Source organism: Trachemys scripta, chromosome 3 (assembly GCF_013100865.1).
Source record: "Trachemys scripta elegans isolate TJP31775 chromosome 3, CAS_Tse_1.0, whole genome shotgun sequence".
NCBI lineage: Eukaryota > Metazoa > Chordata > Testudines > Emydidae > Trachemys > Trachemys scripta.
The window spans coordinates 6,295,087-6,322,599 of record NC_048300.1 but is presented as its reverse complement, the minus strand read 5'-3'; the positions used below and the strand labels follow the sequence as shown (position 1 = coordinate 6,322,599).

General features: G+C 38.9%; 1 protein-coding gene across 5 annotated transcripts in view; it reads right to left on the bottom strand.

Annotated features, from left to right (window-relative positions):
• The window catches only part of RALGAPA2 (Ral GTPase activating protein catalytic subunit alpha 2), a 275,841-nt gene that overhangs the window by 122,165 nt on the left and 126,163 nt on the right, over window positions 1-27,513 (bottom strand). For all 5 annotated transcript variants that reach the window (XR_004644914.1, XM_034764036.1, XM_034764035.1 and 2 more), the window contains 8 exons: window positions 26,136-26,264; window positions 22,396-22,524; window positions 19,779-19,837; window positions 15,375-15,483; window positions 8,665-8,775; window positions 8,137-8,205; window positions 7,833-7,967; window positions 4,084-4,267 (listed from right to left, as the gene is read on the bottom strand). Coding sequence is in view for 4 of the 5 variants with exons in the window: in XM_034764036.1 (XP_034619927.1) it covers window positions 4,084-4,267; window positions 7,833-7,967; window positions 8,137-8,205; window positions 8,665-8,775; window positions 15,375-15,483; window positions 19,779-19,837; window positions 22,396-22,524; window positions 26,136-26,264 (925 nt within the window). In the remaining variant the exon portion in view is untranslated. The remainder of the gene's footprint in view (window positions 1-4,083; window positions 4,268-7,832; window positions 7,968-8,136; window positions 8,206-8,664; window positions 8,776-15,374; window positions 15,484-19,778; window positions 19,838-22,395; window positions 22,525-26,135; window positions 26,265-27,513) is intronic.

Sequence of the window (27,513 nt, the reverse complement as noted above, 5' to 3'; positions counted from 1 at the left end):
TATTAAAAGATACACTTAACTCCCTCATTCTCTACAAAGAAATATGACTATCTTTATTCAGGTATTCAGCATTTCTTTCACTGGGGCATAATCAATCACCGACAGGCTTCAAGTTCATCCCAACACTGCAACAGGATATAAGTGTCTATAAAAGTCAGCTGAATCAGGCTGTGAAAGAGTGTCCAGGCCTATGTCCATCATTCATAGTTTATGACAAAAGAACAAAAAACCTGTCTAAGGGCTTTTAACAAGATACAACCAGGTCTGTGAAAGTTGGCATCTGAGCTAGGTCATTAAGCTTTTATTGTTCAATAGTCTACCTCTCCTCAGTGGGCTACTTCCTGCAAGATGAGCCATGAATCTGGTACCCTACCGTGTGTGTGACTGAGGTGGAGAAAACTGGTTTGAAAAGTGGAGATACTGGATCAAGGATCTTGGTACCGACAGTGAGCAGAGCCGTGCTGAGACAAGGACCAAAGGGGTTAGATACAGGGGACTGCTTTCACAAGCTGTAACTAAGCCGAAAATGCCTTACCTAGTTTATGAGAATTAGAAATCTAGATATGTTAAGCAAACTATTTCTCTTGCTGCAATTCTATTTCTCTCTGTTTTTAATAAACCTTGTTTTTGTTACAATTATTGTTGTATGGGTAGTTTCATGCAGTCTGCCCTCAAAGAGAAGAAAACCCTCCAAGAAGTGCTGAAGGGTAAAGAGGCTCTGGAACCTACACTCTCCCCTCTCAGTCTCAGGCAAGGAGTATGAACACCGGTATTCGATCCCAGTGAGGTACGTTGTCATTATGCTGCAGCGGGTAAACACAAGGTTAGAAGCTGAAGGGCCAAGCAGAAGAAAGCTGAAGGGGGTGGGCATTACTCTGGTGCTTGCTGGTTATACAACAACAACAAAAAAGCCCCCAGAAGATCCAATCAAAAGGGAGAAAAAAAATATCCTGTTTACTGCATAAACTTTGGTTTTTAGAATAAATATGTTTAATATTCCTAATGTTGAGGTTTTCATTAATATAAAAATAGTGATAGTGATTTCAAGCTGTCAGGTTTCCAAATTGTTGGGGACTATGTTTAATTTTCTTGTGGATGCTGAGAATACTAAAGAGAGACGAACAACAGAAAGCTTTATTAATTTTAATTGATCTTGTAATGATTAACTTTTTGTATTTAACTTATTTTAATTATCCTGGATAGTTACCTTGCAAAATTAGTAATCTGCTTTCTCCCTACACTCAGTATTGCTTCTACAATGCCTGTTGCTACTATAGCAGCTGTTACTGTAATGTGTTTCCTCTTTTCTCTGACCTGATTAAACCTATTGTATTGTTGTAGCCAGCTATAACGAGTGATGAATAATGTGGTAGGTAAAAGCCATATGTAAATAACATAAAAAATGTAAAAAAGCAGGAAGAATCTCTTTTTAACGTTCGTTTGAAAATAGCATGACAGTAAAATAGAAGAGTGTATAAGGCACAAAGATATCCAAGATGAGAAACATTTTGTTCTACCTAAAATGACAAATCTCTCTCACATCTATTTTTATCTTTCTGCTCTTCACAAAATGTACCCACTCAGCAAGAAGTGTGTGCAGAGCAATTGGTTTTAATGCCTCTAACCTTTTTGTTAAACTAAAAATGCAGGTACAAGGGAAGTAAAAAGAAAACATGCTGTAGTGATGAAAATTTGTTCCAGTATGAAACACAGAAAGAACTGTATTTCAAAGTAGCATAGAAAGTCTAGCACAGGGGTCAGCAACCTTTCAGAAGTGGTGTGCCGAGTCTTCATTTATTCACTCTAATTTAAGCTTTCACGTCCCAGTAACACATTTTAATGTTTTTAGAAGGTCTCTTTCATTAAGTCTAGAATATATAACTAAACTATTGTTGTATGTAAAGTACATAAGATTTTTAAAAGGTTTAAGAAGCTTAATTTAAAATTAAATTAAAATGCAGAGTCCCCCGGACTGGTGGCCAGGATCCAGGCAGTGTGAGTGCCACTGAAAAATCAGCTCGCGTGCCGCCTTCGGCATGCGTGCCATAGGTTGCCATAGGTTGCCTATCCCTGGTCTAGCATTATTTTGTACATCCTTATACTGCATCTGTGTTTCTGAATCCTGTATAAAAAATATTTCTGTGAAATGATTTATATAAAGTTTTAGAACAATATTGAACTCTGGAATCAAGTATCAGAGGGGTAGCCGTGTTAGTCTGAACCTGTAAAAAGCATCAGAGGATCCTGTGGCACCTTTGAGACTAACAGAAGTATTGGGAGGATAAGCTTTCATGGGTAAGAACCTCACTTCATCAGATGCAAGAATAACTCTGGAAGTTATTCTTAATCTAATGCTTGAATTAATGATATTGACCAAAATACATAAATAGATGTTTTCCCTTAGTGAATACATCCTTGTAGCAGTTGATTTTTTTTTAATGGTTAAATCAAATGATGTGACATACATAGAACTAAATTCACTATAAAATATTGTGAGAGAGATGACTCTCTCTCTCTCTCTCTCTCTCTCTCATCTACAAAATGTTTATTTGGCCATTTTAGGTATTACAATCTCAGGAGTTTTTCTTGCAACAATCCCCAAGAAATGCTGCATGTTTATAGTTCTTTACTAGAATTTTATACCATTGAGCTTGCCGGCGTTTATGGATGACATGTTTTGGTTTTCAGTAAATCAGATAAGGTCCAAGTTCTGCTCTCAAACATTCCTAGTGAAACTCTCCTTGAAACCAATATTTACAAAGTTAAAAGTCATTTTTAGTAAAAAGCGAAGAGCCACTGCTGTTTGGAGAGTTTTCATATTATTCTATCAACATCAGATCACTGATGACGCTGTACTTGTTTAGCTTCCCATAAAGCAGAAAAGGTGTTCAAACATGGTACACAGTGGACTAGCCACACAGTTCTCAAAAGGATTTGATTTGGAGTTAATTTTATTCACTCAGTTTTAATTCTGTATACGTAGCCACAAACAAAAGTGACTGCCCAATGCCATCATATCTATGACTTTCTCACTATCGAAAAGGCCACACGGGAGAAGTGACATTTTTTTCTTTGTTCATCTTAGTAGTTGAACCACTGACAACGAGTATTAATACTCTCTTATTACATAAGGAATTACCAGTAAATTCCAATGCCTGGATTACCAATTGTGCCTTTTTACAATGATTTTGTGAGGTTGCGAGATCCTAAGTATTCCATACCACATATCTGCAGTCTATTAATTGACTTTGGGAAGTTTTCATGATGCTCTGACAAGCAGCAGAAATAGAGCTGTCTTGAATCTAGCCCCAAACTGTTGTACATCAAAACCCAGTTTTTATTATTACAAACTCTTATCTGAGGATTTGAATTCAATCTAACCTCAGAATTTTTATGCAAATTAAATTTGAATCAATAGATAAGGTCATCTTCTCTGTCATACATCACTAAACAACTAACATTAACATAGAAAGCATACTCACAATTAACATTTTTTTATATACTTTAACTCAATACTATTATCTACCTAGACTCCAAATGAGAATTTCAAATAGACTTCTTAACTGGGACAAAAATTTACTCTCTTGCCATTCTAGCTCAGATGTGTTAGGAGTTCCAGCCCTCTCTCTTTTCAAAACAGTATATCAACTTCCTTATGTGGTTAACTAGTTGATGGTTTTCCCTTCTAAAAGAGGGCTCTTGAGATAAACATTTAACATTGAAGATGTCTTTATGTTTTCTTTTGATGTATTTGCAGTCATAATTTATCATGGCTGCTATCTTATCTACAAAGAAATTCTGGTTTTGACACATTTTAGTAAGCATCAAGAAGTGTGTGAAATTTTCTGGTCCCTCACTGGTATTCTCCTAATATAGTGAACACACCTAACATAAGTGAACTCCAGACTATGAATGCGTTGAACCACATGGCTTTCCCTGTAAAACAGCTGTAGAATTATTCAGTGTTACCTGTGCAAGCATGTTTTTCAACTAAGAAATGCCACTTAGCAGGTTATTAAATCTTCATATTGTTAATGTTGAAATCCTAGCAATCTTCAAGTTATTTTCTTTGGAGTTACTTACCCTCAACAACAGTGAGTAGATTTCCCAAATCTGGGGTGGAATAGGAATGTGCTGGCTCAGAATTCTTGACATTTCCCAATGGCAAAAATGGATCATAGTCATTAGATGAGAGATCTGCAAGGCTCAATATGTAATGGCTTTGTTGCGTGTATGTGCTTGAGCCGTAAACACAACAGTGCAACACCTGTAAGAAGAAAAGAGACGAAAATTGTACTAGAAATAAATTGTACAAAAAAAATATCAAGTCAAGTGACATACAGTGATGAGATAAATTTACTATGCTGTTAAATTCTGACACACTGTAGCATATGTCTAAGGCCTTGTCGACACTGCCACTTACAGCACTGAAACATTCTTCGCTCAGGGCTGTGGCAGTGTAGACAGTAGCTATTCCCCTCGCAGAGGTAGTTTTATTACAGCACTAGGAGAGCTCTCTCCCAGCGCTGGAGCCACAACTACACAAGCCGTGAGCTTTAATGTCGGCTGTGTAGACATACCCTAAATCTTGCTGCTTCTTCCTACGTCACTTTGCTAAAATGAAACTCTAGTCCAGGCCCTCATTTTGTATCCTCATTAGCGCAACAACCTCCGTTTTCAACATTCTCCCTTCTGGCCTTGACAAATTACATTTCTCCCTGCTTGCATCAATATAAATAATTGCTGCAAAGGTTATTTTCGCAGTTCACTGCTTTGACTAAGTCACCCTTCTCTTTGCATCTCTCCACTGGCTTTTGCTTCTCCATTACTATCCTACTTGTCATCCCTTTTAAGGTCCTTCACGGCTTATCCTTATCCTACCTACCACCTCTCAAACTATCAAGAGGTTAACTCCTGCCTCCACTATGACAATGCCTTTATCGTCATTTATCGTCCACTTGCTAAATTTTCAAATAAGCATTTTTGTGTTTCTGTCCCATGCGGCCCTTCATAAACATTTGCAAGATTACCTCTCCATAAAACCCTCCTTTGCTGTGATGTCTACTAAAAACTTGACAACACATATACATCTGGTGTGCTGAGAATGCTGCCATTGTGCTGACCAGTATTGTCTCTCTGTTTCCTGGTGCTCTACCAATCGGTCTCTTGAATCCACCTGTTCTCTCTTGTCTTATACTTAGATTGTAAGTTCTGTGGGGCATGGACCATCATTTTTGGGTGTTTGTACAGCACGTAGCACACTGGGACCCTGGTCCAAGACTGGAGCTCCTCTGGGCTAGTACAATGCAAATTATTATTATTAATAATAAATATGATATATTATTGATATAATAATAATGCCCATTGTTAAATTCTCACCGATTCTTTAAGAATGAAAGAAAATGCTTATTCTTATAAAATTATCTTTTTATCAGTAAACTACTATATTAGCCATGAAAACAAAACTATTTATCATCACAGATCTTGATTTTAAATAAAAGCAATATAAACATGCTATTTTTATATTTGGAAAATGTGTTAATGCATATTTTAAAGCAAGACTGACTTCATGCTTGTTAAGTACAATTTCACAATTGGGACAAAATCTACTGTGGTATATTGTTATATAAATTGGAATGTCATTATAGAATATCATCCCTCAGGCATATGCAGACATATTCAAAAGTGTATTACATCAGTTATAAACTAGATTATTTTGTTTACTTGAAAGATGTACTGATATTTCATAAAACATGTTTAACTTACTTATGGAAAATTTTGCTAATTATACGTAGTTGTACTGTATTTCTTGTCTTCACTTGATTATTATTGGCATTTGCATTAAATGAATGAGTTCTACAAGTGTCTTAGTATGAGCAGTCATGGAGACTGCTCTTTATTTTGAGTGTGTGCTTGTCCACTGGGAAATGGCCACAAAGCTGAAACTGGCTTTACACAACTATAGACTTCTATCTCCTCAGTGCTGGTCTTGAGCATTTATAGCGTGTTTTCCTACAGAGCTCCTCTAGGGGGACCTCATTCAACAGTCACAGCTCTGGCAGCAGGAGGTGCATATAGTTTTCATCCAGATCCAACTGTCCTCAAACACGTGTGCAAGAAAGACATAACATTGCCATGGATCTCCTAAGGTCCTCAAGACAGGAACTCCTTTCTTTGTGAAGTTTACTAGTCATGCTATTAGAATACAGTAACTCCTCACTTAACGTTGCAGTTACGTTCCTGAAAAATGCGACTTTAAGCGAAACGATGTTAAGCGAAACGATGTTAAGCAAATCCAATTTCCCCATAAGAATTAATGTAAATAGTGAGGGTTAGGTTCCAGGGAAATTTTTTTTTGCCAGACAAAAGGCATTATATACATTTTAAACAAGCAATTTAATACAGGTATAAGTTTTAAACAATTTTAAAGAAAATTTAATACTACAATCATCATTGCTGAGTCTGAAGCTTGGTTGAGGTGGTGGACTCAGAGAGTAGAAGAGAGTGGATTGTCCGGCTGCTCCACTTGCTGTTCTTGCAAGCACAGGCACTGACTTTGCCGGGGACGGGGGGCTCAACCCTCAACCCATCCACTCCACCCCTTCCCCCAAACCCCACCCTTAACCCGCAGCTTTCCCCTTCCACCTCCTCCCCCTTTACTCCGCACACCACGTCCTGCTCCTCTCCCCTCCCTCCCCTGCCTCCTGCCCGTGGCAATCAGCTGGTTTGTGGCATTCAGGAGGCTGGAGGGAGGAGCGGGGACGCGGCACGCAGCCTCTCCCCTCCCTCCCCTGCCTCCAGCCCGTGGCAATCAGCTGGTTTGCGGCATTCAAGAGGTAGGGGAAGAGGGGGGAGGCTGCATGCTGCATCCTTGCTCCTCCCCCCAGCCTCCTGAATGCCACAAGACAGCTGATTGCTGCGGGCAGGAGGCGGGGGAACAGGGGGAAGGCGCTGATCCGTGGGGTCTGCCGGCGGGTGGGAGGTGCTAGGGGGGCGTAGGGGAGCTGATGGGGGGCTGCCAGCCGTGGACAAAGCAGAAGGTCAAACCACATTATCGGGGAGCATTGCACAACTTTAAATGAGCATGTTCTGTAATGGAGCAGGGACGTAACATCGAAACAATGTTAAGTGAGAGGAAGTTAAGTGGGGAATTACTGTAGGTGCTTTCCCTGGCAGGACTCCTAAGCTCCTTGGGAGCCAGGACCCTGCTTCTCTAGTGTTTTAAGATCTGTTGGCCAAGGCACTTTCTTTTTTCTCTCAAAACTGCCACCATTTAATATTTTATACTCCAGAGATTGTGTGTGTAACATTTCAGATCTTGGCATCAAATGACTATTTTTTTTATTAAATTGGTATTTATAATGTAATAGAAAGAGTCATGACAAGCAGTGCTCAGAATATGTTGTCCCTTTAATTTTTTTAACTAACCTATACATACTATTTTGTTTAGTTATTTATCCACCCAATGATTGAAGCATTTAAATAATCATTTGTAAGTCAACATGATCCCCAAAACACTACAAACCAGCCCTGAAACTTCAAAAAGGAGCCATTTTAACTCCTTTAAACTCCAAAACTACTGAGCAGACCTGTAACTTTCCAGAAAATCAAATCTACCCCCTAAATGTTAGGGGTGACATTTTCATTTGTTTTCATAACTAACCCATGGATTTAAACAACAGTAACTGAAAAACTTCAATGTAATTCAAATGGAATCATCAGTTATACTTCCATAATGCTTCTGTGCCTCAATGATCCAAAACAGGCACATCTTTACACATTTAAAAGCTTTGTTAAAAACAATTCATACTGAATTGATCCTTCATACTCACCCTATATATGTAATCCAGTAAGGGAGCTTTGGAGGAATGTTGATCTTCCAGAACAGTAGACACTGGCTCTAGTAAGGTTTTCATTGGTAGTGCCATGCACCAATCCAACAAGCAAAGTAATAATGAAACTATAAACTAAACAGAAACATGCAAAAGAATGCATAAGCAATACTCATCAAATTCATCAACATGTTTAAATATTAGCTTAATATTTTAAAAATAAGATTTAGGACTAAACGATTTCATTTAATATGTAGTTCAAGAAGCAAAAACAATGATGGAGTTTATGTTTTATGCCACATACCTTTTTATCTGTTTCTACAGAGGAGTATTCAGCACTTGGCAAAAGAAATGCAATGGTGGCCACGAGAATCTGCACAAAAACCAAACCCACAGGCAAACAAAATTACAAAAAGACATTTTGTATCTTTAATAAATACAAGGCCTGAACCACTGACCTTCAACAGACTTTGGATGAAGACTATAAAGAGCTGTTAGCAGCCGTTTTTGTATATAGCATCTGAACCAAACTGAGAGTTCCACATTGTTAGCAGATTCTAGAAATAAATTAGTGCAAATTGGAAAAAATTACACTGGCTCCAGCAAACTATAGCAAAGAACTCTCCTAATAATGATTGCAGAAGGAAGCAAAGAAAGTTAGAGTTCTAAGATTGTAACTTTATGGTAAGCAACAATTCAACTGTGAAAAATAGCATCAGTTGGACATTCTATTAACTTTGAAGCTTTTTCAATTCTATGAACAATCAACACAGAACATCAGATGTGTTATTTTCAATTCCCAGACATGAGTATTTGAAGAGATAAGACATACTTCAGTAATTTTCCTGGATAGAGAGGATTCATACTTCTGAAGCTTTTCCCAATAAGAAACTAGCAGTTGAAGAACATCACAGGCTATCTGAGCTACCAGTTTATTAGAAAACTGTAAGAAAAAAAATAAAATTAAACAAAGTATCATGCCAGAAAAAAATATTCACATATAATAAACAGTAATGTTAGAGTTTCTACTATTTTAAATGGTACTACAGCCATAAAAACTACATTAAAGGAAAATGAAGGTTACTTGCAACTGGAGTTCTTCGAGATGGCTCTGCTTATTCACATTTATGGGTTTTGTGCTGCCTAGTGGTGCTTAACAAGAGAACCTTCTCCAAGCTGTGTCTATTAAAATGCTCATGTGCCCCCTCCTAGCCCACTCCCTAGTGCCACCGAATGTTCTGAAGGTGAGACTATGTAAGGGGGAGTGCCCTCTACCAACTCAGTTCCTTTCACCAACCCAAGGGACAGAACGAAAATAACTCTGAAAAAAAGGGGAAGGCGGGTGGGAAGTGTGAATATGCAGAGCCCTCTTGAAGAACTCCGGTTACAAGTAATCAACCTTCATTTCTTTTTTTTGAATGGCTCTGTATATTGCCACTTATGGGTAGTTTGATAAGCAGTACTGAAAATAACCTGGAAGAGAGAACAGAGTCCTAAATAAATTGAGAACACGCTGATGTGCAAAGCTCTCTCCTGAAAAGTCAAGGACCCTGAACTATAGGATAACTCAGATGTTGCCCTACCCCAACCATAGTTTGACACATCTCAAGTTATCTTCACTGAAAGTGAAGGGGGATAGAACTGGACACCCCTGAGAATGTTTTCTCTGACTGACCATCACATCAATAATTCCAGAATGTTTTGAGGCATGCTGTCTAACATCTGGAGATTGTCCAGATTTGATCTGTAGACCTGAGAGAGCCAAAGCTGCATTGGCCTCATTGTGAGTTGTGCAAAAGGAGTCACATATGTAGTAGCTGCCATAAGACCCACAAAGAAGGTTACTTTCTGATTTTGACATATTTGAATGTATAAAACATACTGAGCTATTTTTGAAAATCTGTCCTCTGGTAAAAAGGCTTTCCCTGCTACCAAGTCCAATATGGAGCCTATGAATAAAATTATCTGAGTCGGACAGGGATTTGACTTTTTTGACATCCAGGAGAAATCCCAGTTCTGAAAAAAAGCTATGGGGCTTAATAAATCATCACAAACAGCCTTTAACAGACAATCATCAGAATAGGGTAAACAAAAATACCCTGCTTTCTCAATTGAGCCTCCACGACAAAGAAGCACTTTGAAAGAACTCTCGGTGCTGTAGAGGTCAAATAACAGCCCTTTATACTGGAAATGGTGTCCCACCACCACAAAATGAAGGTACTTTTCGATGACTGTGCCAAACAGAGATATGAAAATGTGTCCTTTAAATCAAGAGTCACAAACCCAATCCATAATTGAAAGCAAAGGGATTCTGGAGGCCAGAGTTAACATATGAAACCAAAACTTCAGAATATACTTGTTTACGTTTCTTAAATCTAAAATGGAATGAACTCCCCACCCCCACCCCATCATTTTTCAGCACCAGAAAGTACCTTGAATAAAACCCCTGATCTTGAAGGTGCTCTGATACCTCATTAACAGCCCCGACGAGAAGAAATTTCTGTGTGTCTGAAAGTAGACTAGCCTTATGAGAAGGTTCTCTAAAAATAGACGGGCAAGGGAAATTGAAAGGGGTAGTTTCCTGAATTGAATGGCATAGTCCTTCTCTATTTGTCAGATGTAATAAGCCTGCATCTGATGATAAAATGGGCTAGCACATCTCCAACACAGGTAGGGAAGGGTCCTCTCTCATTGATTCTAGACTCTCAATCCTCATATAAAATTTGAGGCCTAGCGTGCGACGAAGATGACAGAAAGGTAGCATATTGCTTAGAGTTAGGCCTCGATTTAAAGGACCTTTTCTTATGCTGGCTCTGGAAATACGTAGACTGCTGGTGCTGTTGTAGATGTCTTTGATTTGATAAGAAATAAGCTGAAGATAACTGTGGATAATACAGTCACATCGTACTGGAGACATACTGCATTCATTTATATTGATAGGTATCAAACAATGATTTTTTTTTTTTTTGCTTTAACAAGTGTATCAAAACCTTAGTGTTTCCTGATATTACCCAAAACATTTTGAGTTCCAAGGTGGACAAAGCAAGTATCTGCATTTCAGTACATTGCATAGCTATAGCAGTATGTTTTTTTTCCACTTTTATTTGTTTCTGTATTAGGTTGCCCTGTAGCTGGTATCAGCTTTTTCTGACAGTCTCTGATAATGGAACTAAAAAATAGAACATCTCCTAGTAGAAGTAATAAAGCACAAAGATCTTGTCTTCTTCAGCTTCTCCAGCAACGCATCCGTCTTTTCACAGATTAGACCATCTCCTGTGAAGGGGAGATCCTCCACTTTAATTGTAGTATGACGAGTCAGAGAAGAGGAATGAAACCAAACATGTCTCTTCTAAGTAACTGCAGAAGTCAGTGATCCAGCAGAAGAGTCTGAAGCATCAAACGAAGTCTTGAGAGAGTGCTTTGCTACATTTTGACCCTCCATTAGGATTGCATTTCCCAATCTCTTTTTGTCATTTGGGAAATCCTGCACAAACAGTGCCTTCTTTTCCCACAGGTGGAACTGTTAGCGAGCTATAACAGCTTGGTAATTTGCCACCCTATTACCAAGAGAGGAACAAGAGAACATCATTCTCCCTAGGGAATCAATCTTCTTCCCTTTTCTGCCTAAACGGGTCCAAACCTCAATCTATTACTGGCAGCAGTCACCACCAGTGTAGTAGGTACAAAGTGTGAATGCAAATATGCAAAACGCATTGATATAATTTGTCTATTTTCTTGGAAATAGGTTGGCAAGAGGCAAGAGAGGACCAAGCAGCCTTAGCAGGCTGCAGCAAACTGTCAAGGATTGGTAACAACATCCTATTCTTGGAGGTAGCCCCAAAAATGTAAACACCAGGAAGGATGTCTCCTGCACCGGCACTAAAGTTAAATGCAAAGTTTACACCATGTGATCCACTAAATCATGAAATTTCAGCATGTCCTCAGAAGGGGAAGAGGCAAAAGCCATTCCTGCATGTTCACATGGTGACAAATCAGGATTACAGTCTGTGCCAGCATGCTCCAATTTAAAAAGAGGAGCAATCTCTTCATCATCTTCTTTAGACAGAGAATCAGGAACCACTGTTTGAGGTGCAGATGGATATATAGTGGAATCGGATGCAAGGATTTCTCCCCCACCAAATTCTTTTTCAGATGAAACATCACCTCTCCATCCATAAGGAGGACAACTGAAAAGTTCCTGTGGTGGCTGCCAACCTGGCAACTGGATATGGGAACATACCTGCAAGAGGACCACCAAATAGAGGGACAAATCGAGAGGAAACAGGTTTGTATTATTCCTCTAGATACGGATCCGGCCTTGGATCCACTATGGAATGCACCAGAGACAACAGATCCAGACAGAGGAGAGAAACAAATGGAGAGAAAGTTCTTTGCAGAGAGAAAGCTGTTAGGAGGACGACGTTTAGACAGATCAGGAGATAGACTGACAAACTCCTCTATTACTCTCCTTTTCTCAGGTGAAGAAATTGCAGATCTCGGAATGGTTAAAACCTGTCTCTTTTTCGAGACCCTCTGTTTCTCCCTCAGATCCAAGGAATGCGCGAAAGCTAAACAGTGCGCATCAGCTACCAAAGTAGAAGTCTACTTTGGAACCGAAGATGAACCCAAAACTGGAGTAGGGGTTACGGCCAGAGCCAGAGACTTGGACAACACAGGATCCAATGAAATACTCAAATCCACCTTCTTGGATCCAGAAGCTGAGCCCAGAACTCGCCTCGATTTTGGTATTCTGTCACATGGGACCTTGGATCTGAGGACTGCCTAGATCCAGAAGGTTAAGCCTCCAGGGCCTCCTTATGGAGAAGCACCTGCAACCAGTTCTGCCTCTCCCTGTGAGTTCTGGGCATAACAGTGCAGCAGATGGAACACCCATCTGACACCCAGATGGAACACCCAGAAAGTGAGTTATGCTCTCCCAAGCACCTGGTCAAACAACAGAAACTTGAAAGCATCACACAAATATTGGCATGATTTAAGAGGCCCTACTTGTGAAAAACACCTAATGTGATCATCTGACATCAAGAAGACAGCAGAGTACAAAGTACACCTCTTGAAGTATCCCAGCTTCTTTTTCTTCTTTGGTTCTGCCATAACCTGGAACTGAGCTACTAACTACCAATCTATACTTACCACAAACTACAATACTAAACAACTAACAATTCACAATGGAGACATACATCTCCCACCATCCCTGGATCCGAATGGACCGGAGTGGTTCACTTGCATCTAGGCAAGTGGTTGGAAGGAACTAAGGTGGTAAAGGACCTTGTGACCCCTTATATAGCCTCGCCATCAGAATGTTTGGAGACACTGGCGGGGGGGGGGCAGGAGGGGGTATGTGAGCATGCTAATGGACACTGCTTAGAGAAGGTTCTACCATTAGGCACGACTAGGTGGCCCAAAACCCATAAGTGGGAATATGCAGAGCCCTTGAAGTAGTAGTTAAGATTGTAAAGTCAAACACTCAAAGTTAGGAAATGCCATAATTAAGATTACCTATGCAATCTTAATGTGGACTCCTTTTGTATATGCAAATCATATCATAATACAGTCTTTAAATATATGATCCACATACTATTTTTCCACAGGATCCTATTCATCCACTCTGTGAGAATGGTGCATGAGTAGTCTGGTTAGTATGTAGGAGCTATGGAGCATGCTCAGTGCAGATGGACCCTTCAAAGAATTTAGCTGCCAAACTAACAGGTTTCTACTGAGCATGTGCAAACAAGATCATTTCAAAGGCTCAGAAAGTAGCCAAATTACGGTGAATTTTTACAGAGAAGGCAAAAGGCTCATCCCTGGCACCAGGTCAATGCCAGTAGCCAAATTTCAAGTCTCTTTTCTATAGCATGGAGATGCTAGAGCTACTGAGCTTCTCAATGACACTGTTAAGAATTGTTTTTAATATGGGAAAAACAACATATTTTTCTCTAACCTCATTCTCAGAAACAGCTGAACCATTTTAGCTGAAACTTTCATAAATAAATAAATAACTATAAAATAAATCAGCCTGAGGCAGGTACCCAGCATGGAATATTTCAGCCCAAATGGTTAAAGTTTGGCTAAGTTATAAGCAACTAAAAACAGGGTCTTATAATGGAAAGTGTCAGGCAATCTTAACTAAAGGCATTGCTACCTTCACCACCTATAATCTCCATTATTTAGTATAGTATAACTAATTATTATGAGTAATTATCATTACTTATGTAGTATAACCATTTCCTGCTTATGACAGGTTAATTTTTTACATGATCTTTTCAAGCTCTGAGTTTTTCACAAGTAGGGCCTCTTAAATCATGCCAATATTTGTGTGAAGCTTTCAAGTTTCTGTTGTTTGACCAATATATCTCTACGCAGATAATGAAATTTCAAACACACATAGGTTTATGAAAATTAAAGGCACATGCTAACAAAGATGATCATACTGTGATTATTTCAAAAATTAGCACTAGTTGAATAAAAATGAGTGAATTATTTGAAGATTAAAAATAGAAGATATTTCTTCCACTTCTTTCTTAGATGGCTGAGCCTTACCTATAAGATTTTGAAAAATTATTAAGAATATTTACTAAATTAAAATATTTACTATTTCAAAAGAACTGCACGTTCATTCTGTTCTCTATAAGCCAAAAGAAAATATAACTTTCCAATAACTGTACCAAAATTTGATACAATGAATAACGGTCACGCCCATGCATCTACCAAATTACCAATCATTTGATATGACAGAAAAGTCATTTAACACCATCTCTAGGCAAGTGTCTCCTACCGCTCATCAAAATTTATTTTCAAATGAATGCCTTGTCTTAGGCAGTATTTATACAGCTGCAGGAACTTATCACTACATAACAAACTCTATTCCTTTGCCACTCTGCGTCTTCAATACAGCTGAAGAGGCTGTATCCAGAAAGCAGCTGCTTTCACAAAAATAAGAATCTTTTCATGATTCTTTCATTTCCCCTGCTAATACATTAAAGTAAAACTGTTTCATTCATTCCATCTCGACTGATATTAAAGACAGCATCAAGCAACCTGTGACAGAGTGGTAGGAAACTGTGGCTGATCCAGCACTCTGGTCATTGGTACTCCAATTAGATGCTCTCTAGAGTACTTTGAAAAGTCGGTGCCCGTGGTAACAGTGATATTTTAGATAGTGAGTGAGTGAAAGACAAGCCAGGTTCACTAAGTCTGCGGAGCAGCTGGAGAACATGTGGAAGATCCTGAAGAAAATTTCAATCAAGCAAAAAATAAATTCACTGAGCAGTTCCATGGTCAGCAAATGCCTGATAATCCCCATAACATTTAAAAAACAAACTTGCAGACAGATAAAATTGTAAGCATAAAGAACCTAAAAATCAGGATACACAACTGGGACACATCTTGATCCTAAGTCAGAAAAGAATTTAAGTACATGCTTAACTTTAAACATATGCTTGATGAATATTTCAAGTATCTAGAATACCTTGTTCATACAAATGTTCCCTTTGTTAATCACACAAACACAATTCATACTCATACCTTTAGTGTTACACCTATAACATTTATTGCATCCTTCACTTGAGGATAGTTTGTGCACTGTACTAGTTCTTCACATATCCAAACTCCAAGGCAGCAAACAGCTATGCACCTTTTAAAAAGAAAGGGAAACAACTATTTAGTTATAAGCTTAAAAAGAATATCCTCCCTTCCTTAACATTTCTCACTTTCTGAAAAATATATTTTGGAAGATTTCATAATGATTTCTCAATGACACAGTACAGATCTTTTTTACTGACAGATTTTATGGCTAATTACAGAAAGCAACAGAATCAAATAGAGAGTTTGACACTGACTGAATGTCAGTCAACCTGGGACAAATTTTAAAACCGCATTCAGGCTGTCTGTACCCTGAGGGTGTGATTTTTTAGAAGTACTCAGAAGTGGCCTAACGCTGCTCCCCACTGAGGTAAACAGGACTAACTTTAAAGGAAGCAGAATTAGGTAATGCTGAGCACTTCTAAAAACCAACCCCAAGTTTCCCTTTCAGCCAGGGAGAAGAGGAGAAAGGGCCCATCAAGCCACATCTCTCTTTCCTACCTCTTGGCACAACCAATGATTTTGGGAGCAGCGAAGAAAGAAAGAAGGCTCCTTAAACATTTAGGAATGATTTTTGACAAGCAATAGAGGTGCTTGCAAAACCTCTAATGACTATGGGCGGGTAGGAAAATTCCCTTCCTGCCAAAAAGCCCTTATAGATTTTCTATTATTTTATAAACGACAGATGGTGTAATAAAGGTGCAGTACACACAGCAGTGTTGATAACAGACTGGTCTCTGTTTCCTGTCCCCAGCCACATAACACGGGTCAGTTTTGTTACAAAAGGCTATACTCCTGTCACAAGGCAGGACTCCAATGGCTACTGCATCTTCCCATTAAAAAATAATCAACTGTAAATAAAACAATATCAGCCAAAAACATCAACCAAAAATTAATGCAAGAGTAAAAGAAAAGAAAACAAACCCAAATCCAAACAAACTAACAGATATTTAGGATGGAGATCAGGCTAGACAACCATAAGCCCCTCCAACAGATAGGAGAACTATTCTGTTTCTTAGCCATCATTTGTTAACTACTGTCTCTGAACCTTGGTGGCTTTCTGACCACGTGGTCACTTCTTCTCTGTTAATTTAACTTTAGCTGTCTATTCAGCACTCAAAACCATTCTTCTGCAATAGCCCATACAACCATGAGGTGTCTCCACTTCCTGGAGCCTGTGCTTGCTGCTCCTGGTATTTTTCACCATCAGAGACTGAGTGAGCATACTTTACTTCCATCAGCTCACAAGCATGATCAGTAGCATTCTAAATGTCCTCGAGAGACAATGGGCTTGGTTTTGTTTGAATGTCTTCTGTTCCTCCTGTAAGAATGGACTTCACGGATCACTAAGATGTAACACCTTGGTGAGGGAGGTACTGCTCTTACTTCAGCAAGTTGGCAGCCACTTTATATTTGAAACCTTACAGTCACTCTCATTTACAATGGAGATAACTGTTTGGCATTCTTGTTGTAGCCTTCCTCTAGTTCTAGCCTCTTGAAATATAGCTCTTCTGTAACTTCCCCAGGATTAATGGTCTTTGGTTCAAGAAACTTGTTAGATGCTTTTAGACTTTTATCCACAACTTTCTAAACTGGCGACCCTCCTAAAGTATTATGAGTTGTGTTGTGCTATTTTAACATTGCTAAGTTTTGAACCTTTGAGTTGCCTGCTATTTTTCCCAACTTTCCTGCCAACCCATCTGACTGCGCAAGAGTAACCTTTGGAAGCCCTTAGGAATATCTAAACCATTGTCTACAAAACTGATCCATGAACTTCCTGACTGGGGAAAGCCATCAAAGAATAAAATGTTCTTACTAATAATGAAAATATTCCTCCAGTAAAGAATCCTCCAATAAAACTCTAGTAATACATTAACCAAATAAACATTTCCTAGATGAGACACATAAACTTCTCTTTCATAGTATTATATAGTGAACATAGATCTATTTATATCATGTCATATGACTCATCCATTTAAAAAAAATCAACTCCTAAAAGGATATCTTCATTAATTGAAAACATCTTTTTATTCATCTTGGTGACTAAGCTGCTCCTTCAGATAAGCAACCCTGCCAATTTACCTGAAAAAAGCATTAGTCTGCTCGTTCTTGAAAAATCCAACATTGAGTGAGAAAGACCTTTCCATCTCTCACCCCATCTTCAACCTTGCTTTCTTAGGAAAAATCATCAAGGATGTAATGTGTTCATGCTTGCAAGATTGGGCCTTACTTGTGATTACAAAAATTATTTGTAGAAGAACTGTATACTGCATTAAAATATATTAGGTCAGATCCTGCTGCCACTGAACTCTCGGATAAAGCTCTCGTTGAAGTCAGTGGCAAAGAAAAGCACCGATAGGAATTTTTTTTTAAACTTCTTTCTTTGTCTGGTATCAGTCTTGATTGTTTAAATGTAAAGTTTAGCATTTCTTTCAATTTAGAATCCTTAAAAGAACCTTCTCCCAAAATAGATGGCAAGCTCTTATTTATAGCTATGATCTACTCCGTGTATTTTCTGACTTTTAATTAAATGTTGCACGTAACTAATAGCATGTTAAAATATGCAGATTTTGAATACTTAGAGATAGATTTGATGGAGTCAAATGCCTCTTTCAAAGCTGTATGCAATATTGCTGTAGCCACGTTGGTCCCAGGATATTAGAGAGACAAAGTGGGTGAGGTAACATCTTTTGTTGGACCAACTTCTGTTGGTGAGAGAGACAAGCTTTTAAGCTTACACAGAGCTCTTCTTCAGCACTGGGAAAGGTATTCAGTATCACAGCTAAATACAAGGTGGCACAGACTGTTTATCATAAGTAATTAGCACATATTTCAATGGACCATTCAAGGTGAAGTGGCCCATGAATACCCCTCCAGTCATAGGGGGGAAAGAAAGCAGCTAACAATATCCACACACACACCCCCGCCAACTACCTTCCGCGCCCCCTTCCTTTACCCCCTATGACTAGAGGGATGTTAACAGACCACTTTACCCTGAACGGTCGCCCACCTTGTCTCTCTAATAACCTAGGACTGACACAATTACAACTACACTTTTATCATGGGTAGTCAATAGGTGGACCGCGGGCCAAATCCAGACTGTCAGACACTTTCAAACAGACCGCAAAATCTTATTATTTACTTATTATTATTGTTACTATTTTTGTATTATTTTCTCTGGAGTCTGGACCTTGAATATATCTAGACCAAGTTGAACCTTGACAAAAAATAAATTGATTACCCCAGCCTTTTATCCTTCAAAGTTGTCAGGGCACATGTAAATACATTTGACATCCAGTAAGCCAAGCTGAAAATGTCTTAAGAGTAGACACCATACGGTTTACCTGCTTTTTACATTATTCAGGATGATGTGCTTTGTCTATCAGATTAACCTTTTTAGTAAGAAAATGCATAAGACAGATTTTATTAAAACTAATAGTTGAAAAGGGAAAATAAAGGTTAAAAAGAAACTTTTTGGTTTTATTTTAAATATAAGGTTTCTTTTTTTAGTAAGGATTTGAAAACATGAGTTGTGGTGATAGACTCAATTTATTTAGCTTAACAACGGGAAGGTTAAGGGGTGACTTGATTACAGTCTATATGTATCTATATGCAGAACAAATATTTAATAATGGACTTTTAAATCTAGTACAGAACAAAATCTAATCCAACAACTGAAAGTTGAAGCTAGACACATTCAGAGTGGAAATAAGGTGTAAATTTTTATCGGTGAGAATACTAAATCATTGGAACAATTTACCAAGTGTCGTAGGGGATTCTCCATCAGTGACAATTTTAAAATCAAGATTGGATGTTTTTCTGATATGCTTTAGGAATTATTTTGGGGAAGTTCTATGGCCTGTGTTATACAGGAGGTCAGACCAGATGATCAAAATGGTCCCTTCTGGCCTTGGTATCTATGAATAAGTACAAAATCAAAAAGACCAGGCTTCAAGGTATGTATGCGGGCTAACCAAATTTTGATCTTCCTTACACTGCGACTGAGAGCAAAATTTGGCCCCGCTGTCTGTGGTACAAAACAAAAGTTCAAAAAGGGAACCATGGATATAGTTATTTGTTTACAGGTAGATGAAATAATAGTAATAAAAAGCACCTACAAGAATATAATATTCTTTTACAAGAAATTTCAGTCCAATCCATTTTAAAAACTTTACAACACACTCAGTTTCAAATATCCCCCAAAACACTGTCATCCAACTTATTATTTTTGATACTGTTCAAGTTGAATGGCCTCCAAAAAGTACAGCCCTTTCACACCAACTTATTTCTGTTTCAATTTGCCATCTTAAGACTCCACAGTATTTTCTCTTTCATTCAGGATTTTACCTTGCAGCTTCACTGGGCTCATCTGTGGCATTCTTCAATAGAATATTTATGAGGTAACACTAAAACAATAAAATTCATTAGAATAAACACTTTTTTCCACAAACAGATTACTTCTCTATTAATTCAAGTGTGTTAGATATCTAACTCGGACTGGGTCACAAGTGAAATAAATTTGGTAGTCTCAGTACACTCTAAGGGATATTTGTTTCATATCATATTTTGACAAAAGTGAGAGCCACACTGGTTACAGCCAACATTTATAAAATTGGGTGGATGACTAAAATATCTAAATTCAAACATCAGCATCTAAACTGAAGTCGGTTGATTTTCAGAATTGCGGAGCACCCATTGGTCTCATTGGGAGTGCTCTGCATATCTGAAAAGTCAAAGTAACTTTTAATAGCCTAACTAGGGATTTATGGGATAGATTCACAAAGAAATGTAGGTGTGGTGATGCTGAGTGTCTCCCCGCCTAACCTTTAGGTGCCTAGAAAATTGCTGGGATTCACAAAGCCTGAGTTCAGGACTAGGCTCCCTATACAATGAATAGGGAGACGTGTGACTCAAAATGGGGTTCACAAAAGCCAGCATGCTAGGCAGCTCCCCGCACAAGCTACTCAATGGGAGATGCCAAGATGAGGGATGAGTCCTAAGCCCCTCTCCTTGAGGGAGTTTGGTGCATAAACCCAGTCTTGAGGGAGGCACCTCCCCATCTTCTTGGGATCATCAGGTGCAAACGCTCTCTTGGCATTAGACACCTAAGCTGTTTCTGCAATAAGATGGGGATGAGGGGAGGTTCAGAGGAAGAGCTCCCTCCTAACTTTTAGCCCAGTGGTTAGGGTACTCCAGGTTCAAGCCCCGCTCCATCTGAAGAGTAGATTAATTTGAACAGGGACCTGCCACCTCTCAGGCAAGAGCTCTGGGATATTCTTATGTGGTACTCCCTCAGTCTCTCCTGTTGAAGCTGCTCCACTGTGGATAAATAATTTTAAGAAGTCACTGGAGTGGGGGACTAGACCCTTGGTCTCCCACCTCCCAGGTGTGGTCGCTAACCCCCAGGCTACAGAGTCACTCTTATGTTTGACCTCCCTCTTCCTCTGGCCAAATGATTCTTTCACTATTTATTCACAGTGGAAAATCTTCAAAAGGAAAGACTGAGGTACCCCACATTAGAATATCCCATAGCCCAGGGGACTCACCTGAAAGGTTACAGGTACCCATTCAAAACCCTTCTCTCCCTCAGGTGTAGGGGATTTGAACCAGGGGTTTCCCACAACACAGGTGAGTACTCTAAACACTGGGCTCAATGTTATGAGGAGGGTCCTCCCTCCCCCAGCCACTTTGTATGAGTCTGTCCATAGGGCCCCATTCTGGTAAGTGCGCTCAGAGCTCCCCTACCAAACGGCCTTGCAAGTTAATTAGGCGGAGAAATGCCTGTCTTCTCACTGTTGGTACATTGCTCTGGGACTAGGCATCCAGATGCCTGGCATGGGGCTGCAGTGTGTGTGAGCAGAGGCAGAAACATAGACACACAGGGAACTTTTGCTGAAAAAATGTAGGCGCAGAGTGAGTTGAGGTGCCTATACAGTGTTTGGAGGCAGCTGAGCGGAGGGGGGCGGGGCGGAGTTTGAAACCCAGTGTTGTCAGACTTTGTGAACTGGCAGTTAGGCACCTAAGCCCTTTTGTGAATCCAGCCTAGGGTGTCTCAATTCTAGGCAGACAGGTCTGAAAATTTTAGCCTACTTTATTTAGTTCAGAAAAGGACTCAACCCTAATTTGGTTCATTTTAATATTTCTCATAACCCCAATAATCCCATAACCTCAAGCCCAATTCATATCTGGTTGAGAATGCAAGAATCTCATACCAGGTGTCAAGGAAGGGGTGTGTGGGAGGGTAGTCTTTCTCCTCTTCCACCACCTGAAGTTCCCTACTTGGCATTTGAAGATTCTACCACATCCTTACCCAAATTCCCCAGTATATTACTGGGGTATCTTATGGCTTTTGTGCAATCTTTCCCACTAGGGCTGACTTCAGTGTAAATTAACATTTTATCACTTGTTTAAAACAAAATGATTATTATTAAGCCCCTATACTGCAAAACATTACACCCATGTTTACAGTTATTCTCGTATGGAGTCCCATTGAAATTAATGCTCTAGGAAAACACATCAGAGCAAAACTGAGTTCTCTCTCTCTCCAGTAAATGTACATTGTTTCATATTTTAATATAATATGAAAAATAAATGCGTCTCTGTGCATAGCCCAGTCTGTCAATGATGTACATATATCCATGGAACAGATTCACTACATCATAATAAAAATAAATAGCTTTTTTATAATTTGAGATTAAAATGATTTGACTGACAGAAGTGAACAGCACCTGATTTTAGCTAGTTCTCTCTCCTTTAAATTAAAAAAATTAACTTCACAAGTCGAAACATTTACACTATATTTTTAGTTCAGTGCTAAAAATGGTCTGTAAAATTAAGAAAGTATCACGTATCAATTAATGTATGATCATTTCTTTAATGCATGATACAAAATAATCAAATTTTTTAACCAAATGTAAAACTTCACTAGATTAAATAAGGATTTACTAATATAATTTTACTTTACTTTGACATCTGCAGCTCCTGTGATGATTTCATCAGCTTCAGGGATGGGTTGTAATAGAGGGATTTCTTGGTAGATATTTGGAAAGCAAACAAGAGAACCAAGAATGGTATGAGCTTCTGAGCGAGGGGCCTAAAGGAAAAAATACAAACATAATATATGTTATTTTTCCAATAAGCTATAAAGAGGACATTTTAAAGAATGGTGATACTGTGTAACATTATCGAAGAGACTCAAAGTTCTTTGTACTTGATCACATTTCTCTTCTGCTCTTTTTTTGCTGAATTTGTACAATACATTAAAATATACCCTCAATAGTAATCAGGCATTACCTTTACATACTCAGCATAAAGTTTTGGTTTTATTATGATACATACTGCTCCTCCCATTGTTTCCTCCTATTTCCATTTTCAAATGGTCTTTAGGGTCAGTAGTTTGGCAAGAAGAGACAAGCAACTGCTTCTGTAGGATCTAGCTCTCTGTCTGACCACACTGACCACTCTTGGAAATCAGGCCATTACATCCCACCTCAGGGTTAAATTTTCATTGATCCTAATCTGTTGTTCGTGCACAATGCTTTATTGCCAACTCTTTTGGATAATTCTGTAGTGTCACAGTTCTGTGGTTATCCGTGCTACGTGGAATTGATTCAAATATACATGTAATACAGTAGAACCTCAGAGTTACAAACAGCAGAGTTACAAACTGACCAGTCAATAACCACACACCTCAATTGGAACTGGAAGTACACAATGAGGCAGCAGCAGAGACCAAAAAAACCCCAAGCAAATACATCACAGTACTATGTTAAACGTAAACTACTAAAAAAATAAAGAGAAAGCAGCATTCTTAATCAGTATAGTAAAGTTTCAAAGTACGAAGTCAATGTTCAGTTGTACACTTTTGAAAGAACAACCAGAATGTTTTGTTCAGAGTTACGAACATTTCAGAGTTATAAACAACCTCTATTCCTGAGGTGTTTGTAACTCTGAGGTTCTACTATAATAGGAAACTACAAGATGTGCGCTGTGCTTGGTGGACCGATGATAGAGGCATTTAAATCTTTGCTAGCTTTAATTATTTCTCTCAACCAGGTGATGTGGAAGTGCTCAAAATGCTACTTTCATGCAGTATCACATCAATAGCAATTTGTGCATACATTATTATGCTGCATTCATTACAAATAAAATACTGCATTTAGTTTTACTCCATTAACTCCAAAACATGAGCCTCACCTTTTAAAAATGGTTATTAACATACTGATCTAAAATGAGATCTTTTCTAAGATTTGGGGAGCCTAATTTTCATACATAAATGCCTAAATAGGCTGTTCAAATCCCGTATTTGGAAGCTTAAACACACAGACATATAAATGTCTGTTTTATGTGCCTATGTGCCGATTTGAGCATCTAATTGTAGACAGGGCCGGCTCTGGCTTTTTGGCCGCCCCAAGCAAAAAAAAAACAAAAAAACGGGGCGTCCAGAACGGCAAAGCAAAAGCAAAAAAAAAAAAAAACTTGTGGCGCGACCGGAGCAATCTCTAAATCTAGCTACCTGACTCTAGGTTTTTAGGCAGTTCTCATCATGGTATCTCAGTGCCATAACTTTAACCTAATTAAGAAGTCTGTGCCTTGGACCTTGTTTACTATAACCTCTCTCTTCTCCGGCAACTCCCCACATTCCTCCCTCTTCAGGTGCTTCATTTATGTTACTCTCATGCATCTATGACCACATCAAATTCTCCTTGAAGCACTCCACTACTACAAAAAAAGTACTTTACTTGGAAAGGGCCTGTGCTACCTTGCTCCAAAGTTTCTTTCTACACCCCATCTCTATTCCCTAGTGTCCTCCAAATCCTCCCCTAATTTTTCCACTCTGCTTTGCACTCTTTCATGTTTGGAATGACTTGCCTAACAAATACATCCTCTCCCTTCCTCCTCCAAGTGCTTCCTTAAAATCAGTTTCTTCTAGAAATCCTTCCTATCTTGTTTCTGCTCTCCAGTCTCTTCACATCCATCCTCACTTGTTCTGTTCTGTTCAATTTATTTGCAATTTTTGCTATGTCAGTGTTTCTGGCCAGGGAACTTGTCTAATGTATTTTGTACAGTAGTGTAGATATTTATGGCACACTATAAAACAATTTTAATAATGTACAAGACAGTACTGCTTCTATTTGTTATGGGGTTTTTTTATGCAAAATAATTTAATGTAAATATTCTTTAGATAAACTTTCTTTGCGTTTGAACTGCAGTGTTACAGAACCAAATTTAATCAAACTTGGTACAGGTTAAAAAAAATTGCTCTTAGGTTAGGGTCAAGCATGGAAAAAGTCAGCCTACATTTTAGGTATTAATTTTGCTCTCTAATCTAATATTTCAATCTATGGCCTGAGCGAGGAAGTTCATATGCGCTGGTATACTCCTGTACCTATGTGGAGCTTCCTCGATACTGATGGCTCCAACCTCATGAGCTTTCAGCACCAGGAGCTATGTGCTTTTATATTATGCCCATCGTTGCAGTATTCAAGTGTCACAGTTATGGCTGCAAAAACCAATCACCCAAACTAACCAACCTCCCCACATACGCACACAAAAGGTGTGCATGGGTCTTGAATGGAAATTCAAGATTTACAGTAACATTGATAGCATGACACTAGAAGGAGAGCATGGAGCATACGCTAGAGTAGACCATATAAATAGACCAGGAATACAACAAAATGTAAAGCTCTATTCTAATTAAACTGCCCAAGAACACTAAGGACAAATGGATATTTGTGCATTAAGTATATTAATTAATTCTGTAATCTTTCAAATAAAAATATTGCATAGCAAGTATAAAATGGTTTGTGCAATATAGGTCTTTTGTCAGAGGAAGGATTTTTTTTTAATACATATTTACATGGTGTTCTGCTGTACTTACTAGCTCTGCAAGCTTTCGATCAATAATCGGATTGGTTAATTTTTGTGATAACTGTACAAAATTAACAAAAAGTGAACTAAAACTGATGGCTGTAAATCCAGAGATAACCCCCAAAAACTCAGGTTATGGACAGCTGGGGTAAAATGTTTCACCATTTGAATTCCGCTGAAAAAAAGAGCAAGTGATCTTTCTTCTTCTTTAACTCATACTATGTCTAGCTATTGCAGCTAACATACCTCTACACAACAATCTGAAGTTACTGTGCAGAAGAACATCAATAATTATACTAGTTACAAACACAGAGAAAGAATACCCTTGTTCTGATGTCCCATTCTTATGCACTAGTTCTGCTTTTGCAGGCTTGTCAGACCTTTAAATTTATTTTAGCCTGCCAGTAATAGTTTTGTATTTTATTAATTTTTTAAATTAGATTTGATGGTATCTGGTTCACACTGCTATTAACCCTTATAAAATGTAGGAAAATCTGCATTTGTTATGAGAAAGCTTTGTGTTTTCAATATTCATTTCTTGTAGAAAGCTAATGAGATTCTGAAACCCAAGTCTTGCTTTTAGTGTGTAAATGTGCTGCAATATTAGTGAGGATATGATTTCTCACACTTTGGCCTTTTGATGAAACACCTTTGCAATACTAGTATGTCACCTTATCCTACAATTTCACACATCAGCTGCCATGGTATCTGCCCCGAGAGCCCAGTTTCACATTGCACTAATGAGTCAACACCTGTTAGAGTAGAGAAATCTGAACCTTGTTAGCGACTGTGCACTCTCCTGGGAACTTGGATGTTGAGCATTGTCATACTCACCTCCAACATGTCTGTACTAAGGACTCTGGCTGCAGCTGTGATGAAGTCTCCTATCAGCATTGTAAAACCAGGTAAACCCAAGAAGAAAAAGCAAGATGGGCAGTGTTTTATGACGGTATTTAAAATATCCTGAAAAGAAGGAGACTTCTCTCAATTTTTATAGAAAAAATATTTGAGAATATCTATCATTGTATCTTATAATGATGTTACTGGTAACAGAAATTAAGTGCTAATATTTGATATATAAAAACACAAATATACATATAATGGAGCACCACAATACATTGATCTGGTTTACTATTCTGTCCTCGAGGCGCACACCTCCTAAAATGGTTTCCAATTTCTGTAACATTTCAATTCTTACTCCCTTTGAGAAAAATTCATAAGTTTCTTTATTTAGAAACACATTGAAAAGGAAACATCTATTTATAAGATGATGCATTTTATGTTTATTAGATATACTAAAACATTCAACTGGTTCGTAAGTTTATGATAAACAGATATACCATCAGAAATGGACCACAAAATCATTTTATTCAGGCTTCCATAGCTATATAACATTAATGAAATTACACTAGCTAATGTCCTTGTTTCTGAGTAGTTCAAGACAATAACCTATAGCCATTATTAAAACTTTAGTATGACTGCTTCATAGGAACGCACAAATGTCAACACAAAAAGTACCTGGGCATAGAAAAGAAAAAGAAAGTAACCAAGAAATCTTTGTTTAACTTTTACCAGAAATCACACCTACCAGTTATCATAATAAACTAGATGGGGTAAACATCGTTTTTTAATATATACTCCATCTTAAGCCGGTTCATTTATAAGCCGACCCTCCCAAGATGGATAAGTAAAAATGGAAAAATTTTATGACCCGTTCATAAGCCGACCCTATAATTCAGGGGAAAGCAAACTTTGGCTCCCAGGCCATGAGGATAAGCCGCTGGTGGGCTGAGATGGTTTGTTTACCTCGAGCGTCCACAAGGAACCCCCACGCTCTCCCCATCCCATCCCACCTTATCTGGGGAGGATGTCTCTGGCCTGGCTGGAGCTGCTCCGGCAGGCTGGGCAGCGCGGTCGCAGCCTGCTCCGGCAGGCCAAACCAGGCAGCGCGGTCGCAGCATGTTCCAGCGGGCTGGGTGGCACGGCCACAGCATGCTCTGGTGCCCGGGCGGCACGGACACAGCCTGCTCTGGGGGGTGGAGCCAAGCGGCATGGCTGCAGCCTGCCAGCCCCAAAGCTGCAGCTGCTTCGGAGGCTGGGGGGAGAGCAGCGTGGCCAGAAGCGGAGAGACTCTGGTCCCGCCTCTTCCCTTCTGGCTGTGCTGCTTCTCCTTGCTCCCACTGTTGGGGGAGGGGCGGTGTCCCACCTCTCC